The 22,928-nt window shown below is 47.9% G+C and overlaps 1 protein-coding gene across 2 annotated transcripts in view; it reads left to right on the top strand.

Moving 5' to 3' along the window:
• SH3RF3 (SH3 domain containing ring finger 3) overlaps nt 1–22,928 on the top strand; it is a 286,187-nt gene that overhangs the window by 233,327 nt on the left and 29,932 nt on the right. For both annotated transcript variants that reach the window (XM_084753564.1, XM_084753565.1), the window contains exons 6-8: nt 5,822–5,992; nt 8,620–8,876; nt 20,615–20,934. In XM_084753564.1, coding sequence (XP_084609690.1) covers nt 5,822–5,992; nt 8,620–8,876; nt 20,615–20,934 — 748 coding nt within the window. The remainder of the gene's footprint in view (nt 1–5,821; nt 5,993–8,619; nt 8,877–20,614; nt 20,935–22,928) is intronic.

Consider the following 22,928-nt stretch of genomic DNA (forward strand, 5'->3'; position numbering starts at 1 on the left):
GTCAGAGCTGACACTCTGCCTCTGACTATAGGCCCGGCTTCATGCCAGGAGTGACTTTTTTCCTTGGCCACCTGTTACACGGGGCACCTTTTCTAACTGGCACAAAAGCTATGGGTAGTGGTGTGCCAGTCCCTGCTGCTGTTGTCTTTTTGGTGTCAGCCTTTGTTACATCTGCAGAAGTGATCACTGGAACATGGTGGTGGCCCAGCCCATCTGGGTGTGAGGGGAGACTGCACTGAGCGCTCGATGAAGGCCTATGTCAAGCAAGCTTCTAGTGCCTTCTGAAGCAGGCAAAAAGTGAGCGCCAGGAAAGTGAGGACCGTGCCAGCCACAAGCACACCTGTGTATCTCTCTCTAGTTCCATGCCAGACGCTGGGCACAAGTGCATTTGAGGGACGTCCACCCACATAGACCAGGCAGGTAGCTGAGTGGTGTGGGTGTGAAGGACCAGTAAAAGGTGGCACTACTGTGGCTGTCGCTAGGAATCTGGAAGTGAGCAGTGCAGGGAGTGGGCTGCTTAGACTCCCTGGGGGTGGTCTGGTCAAGTCTGATGGAGATTGTTAGAACCATTCTCTGTGTACACGTCATGTGTGTGTGTGTGTGTGTGTGTGTGTGTGTGTGTGTGTGTGTGTGTGTGTGTGTGTTCCATGGATGCTTTCTAGCTGATTCATAAAAGAAACCAGAAGCTGGGTACCATACTCCCACTCCAGCCAGCATCCCGCTACGCAAGTGAATTGCCAGATATACAAACACCATACACAGGAAGCCGCACAGGAAGCCGCACGGCACGTCGATCTGCTTCTGTCACCCCTCTGAGGCACCCAGGGAAGAAAGAGGAGAGAGAAGATTGTGGGTTTTTGGTTTTTTTTTTACAATGATCTTTTTATGGTGAAGTTTTGTTCACCCAGCAGTGCTCACCTGTAGGTCAAATGTGGAAGACTAAGATTCTAAAGAGGGTCTCATCAAGCAAAGCAAATTTAGAAGATGGGAAGGCCAAGGGGCTGGAGAGAGGTTTCAGAGACTAAGTAGGAACTGTTATTGCAGAGTAACGACGTTTGTCTCCCACATTGGGTGGCTCATAACTACCTGTAAATCCAGCACCAGGGAACCACTGGTCTCTGCCAACAGTATGTGTGTGCGCCTGCCCCCCCCCCTCTCTCTCTCCCTCTCCCTCTCCCCCCTTCTCCCTCTCTCCTCTCCCCCCCCCACCTCCTTCCCTCCCTCTCTCTTAAAAGGCATTTAAAAAAAATAAATCTTTGAAAAGATTAAAAGGCCAAACATGTCAGTGCCCTGTTGCAATCTAAATGGCACTCCCCTAGGTAGTGAGCCTTTTAGCAGCCCTGAACTCAGAGCTGCCAAATGGCATCCCTGACTCCAGAGCTAGGCCTACCCCAAGCTGTGCTCGCCCTTGCTTGGGACTCCCTCAGCCAGCGTGTGGCCCCATCCTTGGGCCATGCTATGCTTGTGAGTCATAGACCTGTCCTTGACTCTGCACATGTGACAGCAGCGGCGGTTCTCAGACCATTCCAGCCTCAGTGTGGAGCCTTAGGGCCCGTGTGGCCCTTGTAGGAGTCCACGTGTCTAGCTCACAGCAGACACTGTGCCTCTGCCTTCTCCCCTTACCCTGTCTCACCCGTGGCACCATGATGAGGCCATATTTCTGTAGGGCTGACACCCAATAAATAAGTTCTCGAAGTCAAAGACAGTGGCTGTGGTCTGAGAAGTGAGGCATGAGGGCCCTCAGGTGTCCTGGGAAGGATACGTCTCTCCTGCTGGGCATCATGTCAGCACTGTCCCTGTCTCTGGTCATGCAATGCAATACATTTCTCGGGCATCCTACTCCTAAGAAGCAAGGTGCCCTATGTGCTGAGGCTTAATGCATCGTGACCTACAAAGCTATCTTTCTGAAAACATAAATGATGCGTCTCTTGGCAGCATCTGTACTGAAGTAAGCGAAGGGGTAGGCAGGCATTCCGCTGGGTCTCTGTTCCATGATGGTGCCTGCAGGCTCAGTGCCAGGTAGGCAAACAGGACAGCAGATGTGCAGCCATGTTCAGCTTTCAGTTTTCCATTTTCCTACCTTATTACCTCATTAGGGAGCCACACCTGTGTTGTAGGTAAACACGGAATGCTGAAAGAGGCCTTTTCAAATCTTGAAAGTCTTAAAATGACTTGAAGGCACTGGTAAACAATCCTCATTTTCAGTGTTTGTAGGAAAAGATGCAAACTCCCCTTTTATGCTGAAACATATGTGCAAAGTCCTTGTCCCATAAAATCATCGAGGGTTCCTAAAATACTGAGTTAAAGATAATCCTCAAAGGGAAGCAGCATTCAGCTATTCGACAGCTGTTCTTCCAAGGGCCCAAGAATGGCTGCCAGACCCTTCGGAGGCTGGTGGGCATTTTTCACAGCTGCTCACACTTTGCAATTTGCAGTCAGTGACGTCCCGGATATGATAAGAAGTGTTATCTGGATTCCATTCACCACACTCAGATTTGAACAGCCGCAAGGCTGCTGGGCCTTTGTCCCCTTGGAGCAGGTAAAGTGATGGCAGGCAGCCCCACCTTGATGGCAGGAAACATCGAGGGAGGCAGCAGCATGGAGTGGAGCTGGCCCGCCTTGTTCCCAGCTCTGCACTCTCACGTCTGCACAGGCTCGCCACACTTAGAGCGTAGGCTCCAAACCAGCACTCCTGTTGTTTTTACAAGTATCTGTTGGAAATGTACCAAATGCCTGGTTCTGAAGAGAAAGTATTGAACCATCAGTCAGTTAAAACTCTGTCTTATTGGAAGACCCAGTGTGATGTGTAAAGGGATAGAAGCTACAGGTAGACGGTGGAAAACTGTCTTGAGGCAGGAGCCTATGCGATGTTTTCACTGAAATCCAGGGCCTCCCACAGCAAGATTTGCTTCTGCCCTTCCTTAAAGCACAGCTCCCCTCACGTGCACTCAGCCCATTGTGAGGTGAGCATGACCTAATGTCAGCAGCAGCTGCATCCTGCTAGGAGGGTTCTCTGTGCCAAGAGAACACAGCTGCTCAGATTCCCCCAGACAGTATAAGAATTAGGCAAGAAGGCCAAGAGAAAAGTGAGGAAAAGAAAAGCGAAACTCCGAGAGCCTTCTTCAGGCAGTTGCCCAGTCTGAGAGCCTCTGCGTTTGGAATGACCTATGTGGAAAAGCATTTCCTGACACTCAAGCAAAACCTGCTGAGAGGCCTGTCTGAGGGACCTGGGGGAGTAGCCGTGTACTTTCTCAGAGATGTTTCATGTCCACAGACCTGAGGCCATATGTGCACACAGCACAGGGCCCCCAGGAGTCTGTGCTCTCTGCAGGTGTACCCTACAGACAACTGCAACCAGGCCTGGCTGCAGCCCTGGGCAGCCTGCAGATACTATTGTTGCAGAGATCAGGTTATGGGGCCACAGTTCTCCTCTGTACACGCCAAACTCCGTGCAACTCTAGCAATGGGAGGAATAGAAACGGGTCCTCAAGGGTTTTTTAATAGGGGAGAGTAGCCTGGGCCCTGCCCCCTCCAAGCATTGGTGAAGCACGGGGCCATGTCCCTGTTAACACCAAGGGCATATGTAAATTGGTGGGGTTGAGCTGTCTAGAGACCCACAACAGCTCCTAGGAGCCATCGGTCATCCTTCTTAGCATCTCGCTGTGGCCAAAGTCAGAACCTGGTCTGACGTCACACAGGGACTGAAGGAGGACAGCTTAGCCAGGATTTGCACTTCTTGTTTCCTTGACAGCAGGCTTGCATCCTGTGTCATTTTTACCAAGGTCCAACACTCTAGCCATTCTGCTCCTGTTTCCTCCCTCAGCAGCTGTTAGGAAGAGGTTACCCACACCCGTCTCTATGGTGTACATACAGCACATCTAAGTCTTGATTTGTGTCTTAGTTGGGATTACTATTCCTGTTCTAAAACACCATGACCAAAAGGCAACGTGGGGAGGAAAGGGCTTATTTCATTTACAGCTCATCATCAAAAGCAATGAGGGCAGGAACACAGAGGCAGGAGCTGATGCAGAGGCCATGGAGGGGTGCTGCTTACTGGCTTGCTCCCTGTGGCTTGCTTACCCTGCTTTCTTTCTTTTTCTTTAAAGATGTATTTATTATATGTATAGTGCTTTGCCTGCATGTACACATTCAAGCCAGAAGAGGGCACCAGATCTCATTTTAGATGGTTGCTGGGAGTTGAGCTCAGGACCTCTGGAAGAGAGCAGTCAGTGCTCTTAACCACTGAGTCATCTCTCCAGCCCCAGCTGCTTTCTTATAGAATCCAGGACTGCCTGCCCAGGGGTGGAAACACCAACCATGGGCTGGGACTTCACTCATCGATCACTAATTAAGAAAATGCCCTACAGCCGGATGATGGAGGCTCCCTCCTGTCAGATAGCTCTAGCACGTGTGAAGTTGGCATAAAAACAGACGGCACGGTGTGTAAATGCAGTCATCCTGTGTCTGACCTGTTGTATTTCTTCTCTAGCTGTTAAAGACCAGGCTTGTGCCCTGGTTTTCTCTCCTGTCACATAGACATTGGGTGGGCACTGGATCTGCATGTCCCTGGGTCCTCTCCTGATGGCTGCTGCTTGCCCTCAGCCACCCAGGGGGTTCCCAGACATAGTGAAACAAAGAACATGCACCTGGCTTTCACCCTAGGCATAGAAGCGTGTGAACAGAGGACTCTGAGCCCCTGCTGGGTTGAACCAGAGGACCTGCAGATTGGCTGGTTGCAGGAGGAGGGCAGATGTGGTTGTAGGGTGGGGAAACCTCTGGCTCCTCCTCAGGTCCTCCCAGGAATTCCAGTGTTCTGTTTCTGCTTCCACTTCCTGTGAAGGCCCTTCCTGGAATCAGGAGGGTGCTGGAGGAATTCTGGGGCTCTAGCAGTCCCAGATGCTGTATAGATAATGTAGAGGAGTTTCCAGGAACCTGCAGCACCCGAATAGCGTCAGTAGTGCCCCCGAGGCCATATCTTGGTACACGATTCTTGAGATACGGCTCATCTGTTCTCTTCTACAGAACCGAGGCCCCCATCTACTTTCACATCTGGGTCTTTTAATCAAGTATCTGATGTGCAGGCTCCTCTAACAGTCAACTGTCCCCTCGAGTCCAGAAAGAGGGGAGCCCTCTCCTCACTAGTACTGCAAGGGAGAGATCCACATGTCCTCACTATGTGGGAAAGAGGCCGGAAGTCTCTTCAGCCTTCTCTGCAAATGAGGCTTTACAAGAAAAAGACGACATGAAATAATTAGTGCAGATACTGCTCCAGGGAAGCCACGGTTTCTGGAAGGAGGCTTGGAGGGTTCTCTTCCAGCTCAGACTGCCTGGAAAACCAGACCCAGCTAGTTTTACTCAGCTATCCCTGAGATTCCTCCTGCTCAGATACCAGACTGCGAAAAGCAGAGAGAAAGAGAGAAAACAAAACAAAACAAAACAAACAAAAAACCTGTGACATCCAGAGAGCAGGCTCAGGCTATAGATGTGAGGAGGCATCGCTCTGCCTCATTAAGCATCTTCCCTTCTCTGACACAAAGTAAATAACCCCTCACTCCACCCACATACCACCTGGCCATTCGGTGGACCAGGGTAGTGTTTCCCCCCCCCCCCCACCCCCCCACAGACCCACAAGCACTAGGCATGCTCCTGTTTTTTCCCTCCACCTCATGTATCTGTGGTATGATCGAGTCAGGTGATGAACTCTATGTACTGCAGCTACCCTTTAGGCAGGGTTCATTTATACGTGTGCCCTGTGTGCCCCGTCATCCATCACGTCCCCCAGAGGTGTCCGCTGACCCTTGTCCTCGTCCTCCGCTCACAGGTACCTGGCGCTCTATGCGTACAAGCCCCAGAAGAGTGATGAGCTGGAGCTGCGCAAGGGGGAAATGTACCGCGTGCTGGAGAAGTGCCAGGACGGCTGGTTCAAGGGGGCCTCGCTAAAGACCGGGGTCTCGGGGGTGTTCCCCGGGAACTACGTGACGCCTGTCTCCAGGTGAGGGCCTGGCAACCTGACCAAGAAGGGAGTGAGTCCTGCACTCCCCTGAGGCTGTAGAAATGCTGGAGGCTGGTCCCTGGCTACTCAGAGCCCTAGGCTGTGGGGACATCTGAGTTCCTCTGAGGAGTGGCTCCTCTGCCAGCTTTGATTTGCTAGGCTTTCTTACTGGCTGCCCAGAAGACAGAATGTGGCAGCAGGTGCTGCAGTGAGGGCAGTTGAATGGGGTGGGAATGTCATCAGAGAGCGAGATTTTCAGGATATGTGCTTGCAGTCAAGGCCAGTGTATATGCATGTATATGCAAGTGTGTGAGCATGTATATGCAATGTGTGTAGGATGTTATCATGTATGCATGCATATAAAGGTGCGTGTGTGTGTGTGTGTTGTGCACATGTAAAAACATGCATGCAATATGTATGGAGCAGGTACATGCTTACAGTATAGCTGTATAGCATGAAAATGTATGTTCCCTGCATTGTCATGTGCATATATGTAGAGCTTGATATGTATATAGTATGTGCATGGTATGTGTAGTGTGTGTGCATAGTATAGGTATAGTGTACATGTGTATATATGCAGTGCAGGCATAACATGTATGTGTGCATTTGTACCACATGAGCATAACATGTGTACATGTGTATGATATATACATATATCACATGTTTGTAGTATAAACACAGCATGCATGTATATGTATATATGTACATGTAAAACACACACAACCTTACAAAGAAAAGTGACACATGCCGTAAAGTAATGACTGTTAATGACTTACAGCACTATAAGTAATTTTGAAAAATCTTCTTACTGTAATTTCTAGCAATTTTACAAATCTCAATTACATAATTTTATAAAATGAGAAAAGCAATTTTAAAAATTCACTGAAGAGAGAGCCCAGGGTTGTTGGAATTTCCCATTGTGCTATGAGGTCCACCACTTGGCGGTTGGGGTGTCACTCAGAGCATCCCCTTAAAGCAGCCAGGGTCAACACCAGCGGACATGTGAATGAATAGTTTTAAATGTCTTTTAGAAGACACTGAAGAAAATAGTAAATCGCCCCTCTGCCTGTCTCAGTTGCCATACTGATGCCTGCCTGTCCAAGTGGCTTCAGAAAGTGCCTGGAGGGCACATGTATTATTGGTATTGCAGCTTTATTCTGCAGCCAGGGCATCATGGAGGATGCTCAGAGGCCTGAGGAGAGGGGCCGTCCTGAGGTCTTGGAAGAAGGGGGTTATAGAGACAAGGAACATGTGTGGTGACAGATGCTTCGCTCAGGCAATTGTCAGCAGGAAGGAGCATGAGGAACAGCTTTGGGGCCTTCAGGAAACTCCTGTACCCTAAATCATACTCCCTGGACAGGGGGATGGCTGCTTAGGATGTTCGCTCCCAACAAGCCTCTTGGGTTCTCTTCATTAGCATGGAGCAACTTGACCAGTGTTTCTTATGTGCTCCTACTGAATACAGGCAAAGTCCCCTGCCTGGGGTTCTCAGACAGTGATGGAGGGACTGTCACCAGCTGGAGTGGCTCCCCTCACACACTCCAAATGTGTCCTCACCTCTTCTGCTTCCTAGTGACACTTGGCATCTCTTTGAGGAACCGGGTCTTAGGTCCACGTTCTAGGGAAAGCCTTCTCCCATGTCCTGTCTGAAGCCTGTGAGCGCTGCTTGCTGTGGGTCATGAGTGAGTGTGCAGATCCTGCTAGCCCTTGACACACTAGCCATTTGTGGGTTTGCATGCTGGGCTCGTTGCATGCCATTTATATATATTATATTAGGAGTTCAACAAACCCAAGATAAATAAATCAATAAAGCCTGGTAGTTCTCACCTTGAACTCCACTGCCTTCAACTGGGTGCTTTGTTTTGCTTTTGTTTGTCTGTCTGTTTGTTTGTTTGTTTTATTAAGAAACAGCTCACAGACACGGGTACCAAAAAAAAAAAAAAAAAAGCAGACATTCCTGGCAGGTCTAACTCTGGTGACTGAAGAGCTGGGAAGTCACTGATCCCCTCTGTGAATCCCCAGGAGATGGAATTGCCAGGAGCCCCCAAACTCACTATCTCAGAGGCCTAGGCTTCTCAAGCCCTGCCCAAGACTGACACCATCTCTTACCCTCACAGTAACTGCGGACAACTGCCGAAACCACAGGACAAGTGTCAGAGTGACAGCAGAATTCCTGGCCTCTATGTGTAGACCCAAAGCCACCGGAGTACACTGCACTCAGAGGCACACACTTGCAGAGGGTCATGGCATTGCTGCCTGTGCCCTTACTCAGTGGCTGGAAGAAACTAGATAGAGGCATGTTGGGGAGTAGCCAGCATCATGCCCCGCCGTGCTTCAGAAATATCGGGCTTACGAGACATGACAGAGTCTGCTATTCTGCTATTCTTCCTAGTAATGTTTAGAAGCACGTCACTCTAAAAACCAAGCACAACAGAGGCTTTCCTGATGCTCAGCTTGACCTTAGGGCGTTCTTTGACTAAAGTATTGTCTTGATATTGTTGTAGGTCTTCCGTGGACCACTCGGCCTTCATCTCTCAGAGCCTGTAGGTCAGAGCTGGTTTTTGCCATGGTGCATGTCTGGTTTTACCTGAGCCCACTCACTGGCTTCATTCTGCCTGCTTTCACAGGGTTCCTGGAGGAGGGGCTGGGTCACCCTGGAATACTGTGCTTGGAGGGTCTCCACTGGCCAAGGGGATGGCCACCATTATGCACCCCGGAGGTGGGAGTCTGAGCAGCCCAGCCACTGCCAACAGGCCTGTTCCGCCTCCCAGCGCACTGCAGGACCATGTGCATCACACAGCCACCTCCCTCCCAGCAGGCAGCTGCCTTCGGCACCCAGCTCAACCAACAGCCAGCCAAGCCGGGGCCACCACCATCCCAGCAGGTATGGACGCAAACTCCCAGGGATTCTCCCTAACAGCAATCAACTAGGGGTCTCCTGGCATGCAGGTCATGGGGTCTGTTTGGGGCTAGGTCTCTCAAGCCAGAATGTGGGGAGAGTCAGGACAGCTTCCCATAACCTGAAGTCTTATGATCTCCAGCATATGTGCCTGCCTTCTGGTACCCCATACTGGCAGTTGAAGGCGCATGGAGAATATACAGACACTTGCACGGTGTCTTATGGCATACAAGAAGACGCCATGGGGCAGCAAGATTGGCACAGCGTCTCCCAACACCTTTCCTGGTGATGTAACTATAAGATGCCCATGGATGGCATCACTGCTGGGGGTGTTAGCGTGTCCTGGAAGGTAGGAATCTCCCAGGAGAGGTAGGATGAGGACCAGCCAGAGAAGCTCCTTTCTAAAGCAGATTGAGAGCAGCATCACCACCTCCCATGGGCTGATGAAACATGATGACAAGCCCGTCTGCTCTAGGCGGGTATGAGAGGAAAAAGAAAAGACCTTAAAGACAGAAAGAAAAGAACGGCTCCGCTGGTAAGAACTGCTTGAATGGCAAGAGTCCCTTGGGAGTCCACACTAACAGCCCAGCAGAGCTGGTGACATTGCCATTCCCCGATGAAAATCACCCAAAGTGACAGCATGTGACCCAACATTTCTCACCCCTCCTTTCCTGACTAGCCAAGAAGCTGTCTTTTCTCAAAGTACAGGTGAGGGAGAAACCGTGAATTCTTCCAAGCTAAGATACAGCATCTTTATATGAGCTGGCAAGACCATGGCCCCTCAGAGGGGCTCCAGAAAGCAGCGTCCTGCATGTAAGAGCTACCATTCTATGCTTGTATTTTCTCCAGTCACAACTGATGAGACTGTATGTATGTGCGTCCGAGGAGGAGAGGCTGCGTCAAAACTCAGGGTCTGTTCACCCACCCATAGAACCTGAAAGGCAGAAAGATATTCTGCCTTCACACTCGTGTAATAAGTGGAGGCTTGCATGAGGCAAGAAGGGTTGGTGACCCCTTGTAGTAGGGAGTCGATGTGGGTCTGAGAGCATTACAGTCAGCTCTTAGGTTCTCACTCACTGACTGACAGATTCACAAACTATCCCTCGGGGAAATCGATACAGTCTTACTGGGAGGGCTGAGGGTACCATGGAGATAAGGTCAAGGTGGGACCTATGGGAAAGGCTGGGGCAGGGGACACTCCTGAGGAGGAGCTACTGCCAGGATAAAGAGCCAAGTAATTCAAACAGTGGAAGGAGAAAAGACATGTTGAAGGTGTAAGGTGAGGAGTGATCAAAGGAGATGTGGGAGGTAGTGTCTTCACGCACCCGCCTGCAAGAACCGTTTTCTTGCTTTTCCTGTGGTTTCAGAAGCCCACAGCAAACAGGCAATGCAAGCATAGTATAATGAAGTGGGCGGGGAGATGTATAAAGAGCCACATTTGCATAGCCTACTGTAGTAGTTGTAATAACTGATGTATTTCATTACTAGTTACTAGTGTTGATCTCACCATGTGCCTACTGCATAAGTTAAAGGGTGTTCATGGGACAAGCCTCTTCTGACAGAAGACAACTGTGTAGGAAAAGCACTCAACAGCTGAAGGCCGGCGCTTGCACAGCAGACAGACATGCACTCAAATGCAGAGGCCGCCGACATCACTAAAGCCTCAGCCTCTCCCTCTGTAAAATGGGAGGCTAGGGTGTGCTTACTGCCTCAGACGGTCATGTGTGGGTGCTGGTCATGCACTCCACAGCCCCTAGCTATTCTGTAAAGGATAGGAAAAGCTAACACATGGGAAGGGGAAAGGCAGCAGAAACCACTGCTGACGCTTCTGAAAAATGTGAAATTCAAGGGCTGTGCAGGGGTATTCTATGCCTCTGTACTCTGAGGGGCTTTAAAGCAGGGACATAACATCTTACCACAGGCCACCTCAACGCAAGGAAGAGATGTGGTGTACAGCCTGGGCCTGAAACAGGAGCCAGCTAGAGAGGGCGAGCAGCCTCGAGGGGTCTGACCCTGCAGCATGGGTGGAGTGTAAGGAGCACCTCACAAGACAGGAATTCCAGGGATGGACTTGGGGACCCAGAGAAACAAAGTCCAGAGTCCAGGTTCTGAAACGGGTTACCTTGGGTGTATGACAGTATCGTGCCCAGCCCAGAGGAAGTGGCTTATGGGGAGATGGTAAGCCGGGTTCAGATGCTGTGGCTCTGAGAGATGCAGTGGGTACGGTGAGCCCCAGGTAGGCCAGCTGTCTTGAAGCCATACTCTGCTGTGGGCATAATAGCCTGGGTTAAGCATATCTCTGTCCTCTCTTCCCTCTCACTCACTCCCTTTGTTTCCTCCATCGCTTTCTGTCTCATAAACACACCTCACACACAGAAGAAGGCAGCTTCACGGGCCCAGGCTTCTCTGTTAGCAGGGAAGAGGCACTCGACCCAGGTCTGGGAACACATGAACCTATATATGTTTCCCCTGGGAAACATGTAGAACACTCTTGCGAGTGAAAAATGATTGAAACCTCCAGGGACAACAGGACAGAACTTCGGTGTACCATCTGTGGTGCCTGGTGTCTACAGACTAGCCCCTGGTGACCTACGTCTAACACCATCCGTGAGCGGAGGGTGGACTCAGATGCCTGGTACCCAACGTCATCAGTGAGTTCAGAGTGAAGTAGTGCCCGTGTCTAAAAGAAGCAGAGCTGGCACCAAGCAGTGTTTTCTAGGCACGACCCTGTCAGAGTCGTACACCTAAGCACAACTCTAGTAAGGCAGAAAATCCTGTAACTACCCACGGGTCTTTCATGAATATCTATTTTTTTTTTTAAAGTAAACCTACAGCTTTTATTAGCCAAAATCCCAGCCTACGTTTTGCAACCTTAGCCTATGGCAGCCTGGAGGTACTGCTGTCTACATGGCAAGTGCCCTGCAGCCGTCTCTCCTCCTCCCAGACCCCTTCGCCCCCATCTCTAACCCTCCAACCAGCCACGCTTACACTAGTGGATTAGGTGTTAGACGGCTGTCCCGCAGGACCCTCAAGTTAGAGATACAGCTGTTGTGTCTGGCTAATCACTTCCAGCTGAGTTTCCAGACGGGCTGGCAGCATTCCAAGATGTTGAGCTCGAAAATGCTGAACTAGAGAGGGTCTACCATTCTTCTGGTGACAAACGTCCCGTCACCCGTTCAGCCCAGCCAGCATGCCATGCAAGTACGTCTAAGCTGAGCACCCCGTTGGCACAGCAGTCTTGGGTTATCTGCACCATAATGGCCTCTCCACACCAAGCCTCACTAGCAGCTTTTCCAATTCAAAAAAGAAAATGAAGCCCTGCCAGTCGTTACTCCCGCACGCAGTGACAAGCAGCATCAAAAGAAATTGGTTTGGCTCGGAAGCCGCACAACACTGTGCACGGTCCATCGCCATAGCAACTACGGTGGTGTGACAAGCATTCTCCTCTATCAGTTTAATTTTACATGTGAGGAGAGTGAGGCATGGGATGGCTAAGTGCCCTCCCCCCCCGCCCCCAGTGCTCTAACCTCACGCTTGTCCCCATGCCATTGTGCTGTTGTCACGGCCAGGTTAAAGAATGGCTCCTACCAAGGCATATCAGTATATTAAATGCCGCTAGGTTCCCACAGCATTTTCCACTTCACTCTGCATTTGGAGAGAGAAACACTGTTGACAGTACAAGTAATGGATTGTTCGCTGCAGTAATTGCCCATTTCAGCAGCTCCTAGGCCTGAGTTGGGAGGCGTTTCAACAGTGTTCTCCTCTGGAGGCCAAGGCGGGCAGTTTGACAAAGGCTTAATTGCATTGGCCATAGCATTTGATATGATTTGTTCTACTTAAGGTATCTCCCTTTTGCAAAGGCAGGGCATCCCCTGCATCGTGTCCATGTTCCTTAGGTACCCATGTTAGCACTTCGCCGGGGTTAGAGCCCCATACAGACATCTGTTCATAAAAGCAAACCGCAGACAGCAACCAAACAAAAACCAGCACCCAGGGAAGAGCTTAAGTGTAGACACGGGGGGCAGAACACGCATTCCTGCAGTAGTCTGAAAGTGCTGTGATGGAGGCGTGGGTGAGATGCTAAGGAAACGCAAAGAGAGACCATTCATTCATTCAGATCCAGAGGAGAGGAGAGAAGGGGTGGAAAAGGTACTGGTCAAGTCTCCCATAGGTCGCAACCCCTGAGCCTTTCAAAGGCAGGTAGGCAGGGCAAAGGCACGGCTATGAAAAAGAAAACAGCCCCTCTTCTAGGTAACTCGATGGAATTTGTTGTGGGGCTGTGGCGTGGGAAGAGCAGGCCAGTACGCACGGAGCAGCTCCTCTGTAGAGACAGATGCTGACGCTGGAGGATTGGGGGAACTCAGCACGCAAGAGCAGGTGGAGAGGGGTATCTAGACAGAGAGAAGGCGTGTAGAGGACCCCGAAGCAGGCAGAAACCTGGGGAATTCGGAAAGTGAGAGAGGCTTGTATGGGTAAACCAAGAAAGGCTGTGGCGGGCAGGGAGGTGAGCAGGCACACGGCATGAGGGTGGTTTTAGGTGGTGTCAGGAGTTCAGGGTTTTGTCTGAAAGGGGAGGACAGAAAAGGGTTTCAGATAGCAGATACAGAGCAGATATTCAGCTAAGTAACAGGGATTGGGTTTACCCTGCACTCAGAGCTAGCTACTAAAAAAATATCAGACAAATATATATGGTAGCAGCTTTTGAGACAGGAGACGTTAGACAACCAAGGACAGTGGTCCATGAGGAGAGTGGCAGTGACACAGAAGGCATGGCAACAGTGACTGGCGTTACAGAGAAAGGAAGAAGAGAGGAGGGGGAGGGGAAGGGGAGGGAGAGGGAGGGGAGAGAGAGGGAAAGAGAGGGAGAGAAAGCGAGCTACACAGAGAAAGCCCTGTCTGCTACTGGAAAGTAATCACCATGTACATCTGAACACATTACCCAATGCCAAGAAAAGCAAGGAAGAGAGCATTGGCACTAACAGTGCCCAAAATATGCACGTACCAGAAATAGTGCCTGCTTTCCCAGACAGGCCAAGGAAGAATAACCCTCCACACATTTGCAAGATGAATGGACTTGGCCTTTCTGGGAACTGAGCATAGCTCCTGTTCAAGGATATAGGAGAAGCAAAGATCAAAAGGCTCAGACCGCTTCCGGTTCAGACCGGCTCAGACACACAAGACAAAACTCAAGGGTATCTATTGGTATAAAGAAATACCTAGCCCTTAAAAAACATGGAAATCAACATGTTGGCTATGCAAGGGAGGGAAAAAACCTAGCTGTATAAACAGGCCAGAGGATATGGCCCACAACGAGCCAATTGGCAACCAACAGGCTTTTGAAGGCATCAAAACGGAGCTACATTCTAGAAACTCATAAAGTTGAGACTGGAAGATGTTGAAAGGAATAAAACGTCCAGAACAAAAACAGCGCAGTGGAATTAGTGCTGAACAAAAAATATTAATGAATTGAAGATGTTGCTATAGAAACTACAAAAAATGAAACAGATGAAAGGGTTTTTTTTTTTAAAGCTAGTCCAGGCACTCTGGAAATGTGTATGAAGAATTCTCAACAACCTAAAAGTAAAATTTCCTTGTGACCCAGCTATACCACTCCTTGGCATATGCCGGAAGGACTTACCACCTGGGGATCCAAATGGTGAGGAGAGGAGCTCTAGGAGGAGCTGAGCAGGACACAGAAAGGGAAATGGGATAAACAATAGTGGGCCTGCTAACTGGAAGTGAAGAGGAATAAATTGCAAATTTCCAGGACCAGGTATGGAGAACCTCCTTTTTAAGTCACTGGTCAGAAAGATCTCCCTTAGAGTTGTTGGTCAGAAGAATTTAAGAAACTCCTAAAACTGTGGTTGCCTCACAGAACCTAAAGGTAAGGCCTTGTTTCTAAAGACACCACATATGTCAGACACAGGACTCAGGGGTCCGACCTCGAGCTGTGTGTGTGTGTGTGTGTGTGTGTGTGTGTGTGTGTGTGTGTGTGTGTGTGTATGCATGCACATGTGTCTGTGTAGAATAATTAAGAAGTAGTGATAAATTCAAGGGTGGGCATGAGTTGGAAGAGGAATAGGGAGGGTGAAATGATATAAATATAGTACTTATTCATAAAATTCTCAAAAAAAAACCCCACAAAATAGAAACTAACAGTGTCAGTGAACAATGGAGCCACCCTAAATGACCCAATATATGTATAATTTGAACTCTCAAAGTAAAGGACAAGCAAGCAGGCTAGAAATACAATTCAAAGAAATAATGACCCAACTTGCTCTAAATTTGATGAAAATTATAAAGTCATACCTTAAATCACTTGGTGGACTCTAAAACAGAGGAAACATACTTTTGAAAGAAACTACAGCAAGGCAAATCATAATCAAATTGTTCAAAATGAGTGATAAATGAAATCTTAAAAGTACCTCAAGGAATAATATGTTAGTAGCAATAAAGATAAGGATGCTGTAGATATCGTGTCAAGAAACCAAGTGAGAAGACAGTGTAAACCTGAAAGAAATGTGTGTGTCAACCTTGGTTTCTATATCCAGCAAAAATTATCTTTTTTAAAAAAATGAAAAAAACATTCAGATACAGTGAAACTCACATATATTATCAGGAATAGATCCATATTAAGAATTGTTCAAAGTTTGTTTAAGAGAAGTTGAAAGTATGGAGATCCACATCGCACAGTAATGAAAAGCGCTAAAAATGGTAATTGCGTAACTTCATGTAGAAGGATTTTTTCCTGTCATTTAAATGTCTTTACGATACAGCTGACAATTTAAACACAATCAAAACCATACAGCTCTGGGACTTAAACTTACATGAAATTAAAATCTATCATAGTAAAAAGACACACATCAGGGAGAGCATGGCAACTGCTGTGTCCTGCTGCAGGCCTGTCTGTTGTCTCCAAGCACTGTGCAGCGTCGGGAAAGAGGCCATGACGTCATAAGGATGCAAGCAGCCATTCCTCATGGAGACAGAGCAGTACAGTAATGGAGACGGCCCGTATTGTAGATGGTCTAAATAGACCCACATAGACCTGGGGTTGTGTTCTCAGATTTTTATTAAAAGCAAGCAAACAAAAACAATATCAGCAATTCCAATGAACAAAAGACACTCTTTACTAGTGTAAAGTCACAGTGAGGGCTAAAAGAAGAGGACAGGCTGTACATGTCCATGCCACTCACAGCACGGACACTGCATAACTGCAACTGTGCTGTAGTTTCTTCTGGATGACACAGTGTGTGCGCACAGGCACATGCGTGTAGATACCTACCTCATGTAGACAGCAGTCTCACCATGACTGCATCCGTAATCCCTATTTTTATAAAAGAGAAAAGGAGGTTCAGAAGTGTTTGGCAACTGGCCTGAGGAAGCCCCCACCCTCAGTTGCCAGAGGTGAGACTCAAATGCCTCTGTCCATCGTGGCTCCATCTTCCTGTCACCTCTGTTTGATAATGGAGACAAAAGTGTGGCGTCACCTCATTTGAACTCCGAGGAAGATGCCTACCAGGCAGCGCTAATACTTTGCTATGCTTCACATTTCAGAATAGCCAGGAGAGGACCAAAGGCATTGATTTGGAAGTTATAAGTTAATTATAGTTAGTGGGACAATGTGCAAATATAGATTCTGCCAGTAATGAGGCTAAAATATACCATGCTAATATTAATATTAATCAAAAGAAAATTGATCTACTAATGTCAGACAGAGAATTCATAACCACAAATCACTAGGGATAATGACAACTACATAATGGCAAAGACTGAGCCCATTAAAGTAGCATGACAATCCTAAATATTGATGCACCCAACATGACTTCAAAAGTACACAAACGAGATGAGGCTCTGAGAGAAACAGAGAAATCCACAAAGGTCTCTCTCAAAATATTTTCAGCTGCTGGTAAAAGTATAGGTCATTAGTACAACCATAACCGCTTGATTTGACTGACATTTAGGAAATGTCCTACCTATCAACATCAAAATACACATTATTTTCAAGTGCACACATAACATTCTCATGTTAACCAAGCATCTGCGCCATAACATGTAAATCTCAGTATGTGTACAGGGAATTGGGTCACACAGACCACATTCCCAACCACAGTGCAGTTGAATTGGAAACCAGTAGCATGAATAATTGTATGAACATGTAATGATATAGTTCCAAATGATCAGTGGATCAGAGAAGAAATAAAGATTAGAAAATGAAATTTTGAGATGAATAAATAAGAACACAACGTATCAAACTTTGTAGGATGCAGCCAGTGCAATCTTTGAGAGGAAATTTACAGCACGGAACATCTATGGTAGAAAATGAAGAAGCGTATGAGGTTAATGCCCTCTGGGCTAAGTGGAGTGGTGATGGACCACGGAGAGCGGACAGAAATCAGTGGAGTGGAGCAGAGAGGTGGCAGTAAAATTGGCTAAGCTAAAAGGGGGTCCGTTGAGAAGATAATAATCAAATCAGTAAACCTCTAGCCACCTGAACTAAGTAAAAAGAGAGAAGTATGAAAGTCAACATCACCAGAAATAACAAAAGTGGCATCATTTTAGAGTCTACCATATAATAAAAAAATTATTGTAAAGTCTTCAGGTTGAATAAGTTCAAACAACAGATAAGATGGACATTTTCAAACAGTCCTTAACACCTAATTCATCTGCAGTATTAAACAAGAAATAACTTGAATATGCCTCTCTCTATATGTAAAAAAAAAAAACTGAGTTTCTAGTTTGAGAACACCTACAAAGAAAGTTCTAAAGATACGTGATTTCACTGGTAAACTATATAAAACAATCAAGGAACAAAGTATAACACTTAAATTTAAATACAAAGCAATGGGGTAGTAATAAAACAATTTCCTGGACTTTCCTAGAAAGTTGAAAAACAAGAAAATGCTTCATATCCTTTTCCATAAAGCAAGCATTACTTTAAATAAAAAAATTATGAGACAATACAAATCACAGACCATATTGAATTTGGCAACAAATGAGAAGGGTATTCCCCCTCAGGGTTATCCCAGGAGTGCATGGTGGGATTGACAAGAAACTAGTTATGTACACCACCCTGTTAATGAACAAAATAATGTGACTGTCTCAAAACAGTATTTGCCAGAACCCAACCTCTACTCCTTATTTAAGGAGCTTTACAGAATGAGTGATAGTGGTGAACTTATTTGGTGAAAGCTCTCTCTGAGAAAAGCAGGCTTCCTACCTCTCTCAAGGAGAGAACATTTCAATTTGCAAGAAATTGCTATAAAAAGAGCAGCCCCAGAAGTAACGGGAAGACCCAGGGAGGGCAGGAGACAGCAGACGGAGGTGGAAGACCCCCAAGATGTGAAAGCACAGCCAAGTGATGGTGGCACACACCTTTAATCCCTGCACTCTCGAGGCAGAGGCAGGTGGATCCAGGCCAGCCTGGTCTATAGAGAGTTTCTGGACAGCTAGGGATAGAGAAACCCTGTCTCTAAAAACAAAACTGTAACAACAACAAAACAAAAATTTCAAATCACAGGAGAGAAACACAACAAAAAGTAAACAATAAATTGGAGAAATCAGACAGAGATAGACATATGCGGGTAGGGGGGAGAGGGCAGGGGAAGAAGGTCCTCCAAAGCAAGGAACACACACACACACACACACACACACACACACACGTGCGCGCACACGAAAGAAAAGGCAGGAGCTGGGGGTGGGCAGTAGGGATGAAATGTCTATGAATCAGAAATAGCCAGATAGGAAAGACATCCCATTTTTAATTTGGGGAAAGAACCCTATGTAGGTAGTACGGACTGTGGAGTGCCTATATTTTACATGGAGCTGTACAAAGGGATATACCAAGATAACAGGGCAGAGACGAACAGGCTGACAGTCGCATCAGCCAGAGGGTGGCTGGGGTGCTCACACTGCTCACAGTGGGACTTCTAGACAGAAAAAAGAGCAACTGGAGACAGAAGCATCAAAAGCAATCACAGCAATCACAGGAAGGGCCAGATGAGTTCCAGGGTGACTCCAGGTACTGGGGACAGACCAGGGAGCTGAGTGGGGACAACCAGTGTTGGTGAGGAGACCGTGGCATCACTAGTTGCAAACCAGAGACCAAGAGACCAGAAGGAAGGAAAAATGGTCTAGGGCCTGTGTGTTCCCCCATGAGCCTTTACTGCTGGCTTCACTCTTCAGAGGCTGTGTAGCTGCTTTGCAATGCTAACAGGCTCGTTGGTGAGGCGGACTCTAGCAGCCTGTGCAGTAAGCCACGTCTGTATCACTGGATATTTTTTTTCTTCTCTGGTGATTTATTTCTATGAAATCTTCAGTGATGCTTCAGCTGGGAGTTCTCTCTTCTCAAGTAGTCACTTATTCATTAAAAAACTGTATTTAGTATCTTCTATATGCCTGGCACCATTCCAGGGATGTGGAATGCATCCTATTAGGGAATCAAACAGCCATTGTCCCCAGCCTCCTAGAGCTGAGCTAACAGTGGAGTGAGTGAGAGGGAGGGAGTGAGGGAGGAACAACTGGCATATAATAAATGAATGAACTATATAGACAAATCAGCAGTGCTTAGTACCCTAGGAGAAGACAATTCAGAATTTCAGATGGTGGTCACACTGTGCACCTTCATTGACTGGATGTACCTTTCTAGAAGGCAGAGCCCAAGCTGCATGAGAAGCCCTGGGCAGCCCTAGAGGGCACTGGCTTTTGGCTGGATGCTGTCACTTCCTCCCAAGGGCTGGGGTAAAGGAGAGTTCACGCAGTGGGCAATGCACAGGAACCCACAGTCCCCGTGAGGAGTCACAGGGTGATGAACAGCCTCAGTGGTTTTATTGATCTGCGTAATTGCTTGACCTTCTCCTCAAGATATGGGGGCATGTTGTCTGCGATGTTCAGATACTAGGTTCTGAGCCCTTCTAAAACCTCAAATCATTTCTTTAAAGAAACTCACACGCCAAGCCTTTTTTCTGTATTGCCTGGTATATACAAGATTACCTGTAGCATCAAGACACCATGGCATAAGTGGGTCGAACAGATTTCAGAGGAAGGGTCAGCTCATAGCCACAGGCCTGGGGTGTAGTGTGAGGGGCCTCCCACCTGCAGACCCTGTTAAGGTTTCCAGGTATATTTGATAGTTGTGGTATATTTGGAGGCCAAGGATATTGTTTGCATTGTATATTTTTCTCATATTCTGACATCAAGAATGCCACAAATTCTGGTGGTATAAAACAACACACAGTAAGTATGATTTCTTTCTTTCTTTCTTTCTTTCTTTCTTTCTTTCTTTCTTTTTTGCTTTTGTTTTGCTTTTGTTTTGTTTTTTGTTTTTCAAGATAGGGTTTCTCTGTGTAGCACTTGGCTGTCCTGGACTTGCTTTGTAGACCAGGCTAGCCTCAAACTCACAGCAATCTGCCTGCCTCTGCCTCCCAAGTGCTGGGATTAAAGGTGTGAGCCACCACACTCAGCTTAAGTGTGGTTTTTTTTAATGCAAGAAAACACTAGGTTAGTATGCCCTGGCATGCCCTGGGGCACTAGGAATAAGGACTAGGGTCATCAACAGTAGAGTTAATTTTCTGGCTTGTTTGGCCTCAGTTTCTCCTCTGGTGATGGCAGCCAAGTCTGGAGTATTCAGAACCCTCGGAGGTCAGAGGTCAAGCCTGAGATGGGAACACACTGCAATCACATGGCCAAGTGCACACTAACTTTTCAGTCTTCCATCTCTCCAGCTACCCATCCCTCAGCCCAGGCCCTGGACCGACCAACTGCCACCGTGTCACCCCTGCGCACTCAGACTTCTCCATCCCGCCTGCCCACCACCAGCCTCCGGCCCCGCACTGCGGTATCCCCACAGCACAGCCAGCAGCCCCCGACGCAGATGTGTCTCCGCCCAGCCATCTCTTTCACATCAGCAGCATCAGCTATCACACCTCCCAACGTCAGCGCTGCCAACCTCGGTGGGGAGGTTGGAGGAACACCCATCGGCGGCCTGTCCACACCCAGCCCCATCAGCACAGGGTACAAGCCAGATGACAAGAAAAATGAAAAGGTAAGTGAGCCATCGTGCGCCAACCCTGAGCCTGGAGCTGGCTGGTTATAGGGTCCCTTTCATACAGTTGCCAATGGTACCTTGGATGGTTGAAGCTTCATTGTTCACTGACGCCCTGCTATTGCACACACAAGGCCTCCACCTGGGATAAAGGCAGGCGTAAGAAGCTACGTCACTAGAGTAGAAAGCAGGCAAGCCTCGGGGTTCTGCCAGAGCCAACAATCCCACTGCAGTTTTTGTGTGTATCAGAAAGTAGCATCCCCCTCATCCATATGCCGTGGTCCCTCCTCATTGTAATATGCCCATCTTGTCAGAACAAGACTCTTACTGCCATGTGCCAGGATAAGACAGTGAAAAATAAACAAATCTGCAATATCTGTGGTATGAACAGCACCCTGTCCCTTGGATGAATCCTCCCTGTGCGGTTTGCAACCTGTTCAGCCATATGGGAAGGACTTGTTTCTTCAAAGAAAGAAAGAAAATTAAAGACCCAGGAGGATGCCAGTCTGCTAGTGGACACGGAGAACATTTTCAGTTCTTCTTTTCGTTTGTGAAAGATCTGAGTCAGTGAGCCAGCCTTGGTGGCCAGCTGTAAGGTGATGGGGTAGCCAGCATCAGACTCTGCTTTTATAGATCCGTGCTCTCCGGCCCAAATAACAAGCCACAAAACAAACGAAGAATGTCCTGGTAGCCGAAGCTTTAAGTTAATATAAAAATAAATTTTTAAAGTGTCAGATGCTTTTTTACTAGCATGTTCGTTCAAATACACTATCCAAAGATAGCCCGGTGTGGCCTAGCCTCACTGTTGGGTTGTCTGAGGTTGCTTGCATATCGAGTTTAGCGGTCATCTTGGATTTCTCCCAATCTGTGGCTGATTTAAGGCATTTCTGCATGAAATGAGACTCTGTGTGTTGACCAGGTTTTCTAAGCAACCTATATGCACCACGTGTTTGAGGTGAGGACATTCAGGGACATCCACAGCCTTGATTTTCAGGTCTGCTGTTCAGCTTCCAGGAACTGTTAGACAGACAGACACACACACACACACACACACACACACACACACACACACACACACACACACACAGGAATCTAGACCCACCTCAGCCATGGTCCAGACCCCTCTCCACAGGTGACACTCTCGGCTGCCTCTGTCACATGTGTACTGGGTAGAAAGAGGCTGGCATCAGCTGGAGAAACCAGGAGGGCACCCACCCTACAAAGTAAAATACGGATGCTATGCTTCGTGTCCACATGTGTTTGAAAACCAGTTCAGTTTTTAGTCTGTTCCTTTCTACCTAGCTGCTCTTGTTCTGAGACATAGCTGGCTCTCGGGAAGTAGGCAGAGGTGGGGACACAGCCCTTTGTGCTCAGGGGGTGGTTTTCCCTCAGATGCAACCCACCAGACTTATGAGGTGCTGAGAGCAAACCAGGGGCACTCTGGGACTTGTGTCTATAAACATTTCTTGTTCTCCATCCCCAATCCTCCTGTGCAGTTCCTGCTGAGTGGTGTCTGCACTTGGTGAGCCAACCTGCACTGGCCTGTCGCGCCACACCATGGCTGTATTCTCAAATGCAGCGCTTAAGTAGATGAGAGTGCCACTGGCCACACACCTGGTGTCACAAGGTGGCCATTCGTCTTTCACTCTGCTCTCTGTTCACCATCCTCTCCATCAGGTACAACATTTGAGTCCAGGGAACACCCAAAGGTCTTTGTCCGTGAGGCCGCCTCCTTTGGCAGTACCCAACACAGACTCATCATTGACGGTGGAAGCTTCAAAAACAGACCGTATGGTGTTTCTCCAGGTGACACGCTGGGCTGTGTGAGGCTAGATGTTTGTGAGCCTATGGCTCAGAAAACTCCAGAAGGAGAGAGCATCATCCTGAATGCCACACCTTCTTTTCTTTCCCTCTTTCCTTCCTTCCTTCCTTCCTTCCTTCCTTCCTTCCTTCACTCCTCCTCCTCCTTTTTGATTCTCAGATAAATGAGAAGA

This window comes from Acomys minous (genome assembly GCF_964271855.1).
Source record: "Acomys minous genome assembly, chromosome: 13".
Classification (NCBI taxonomy): domain Eukaryota; kingdom Metazoa; phylum Chordata; class Mammalia; order Rodentia; family Muridae; genus Acomys; species Acomys minous.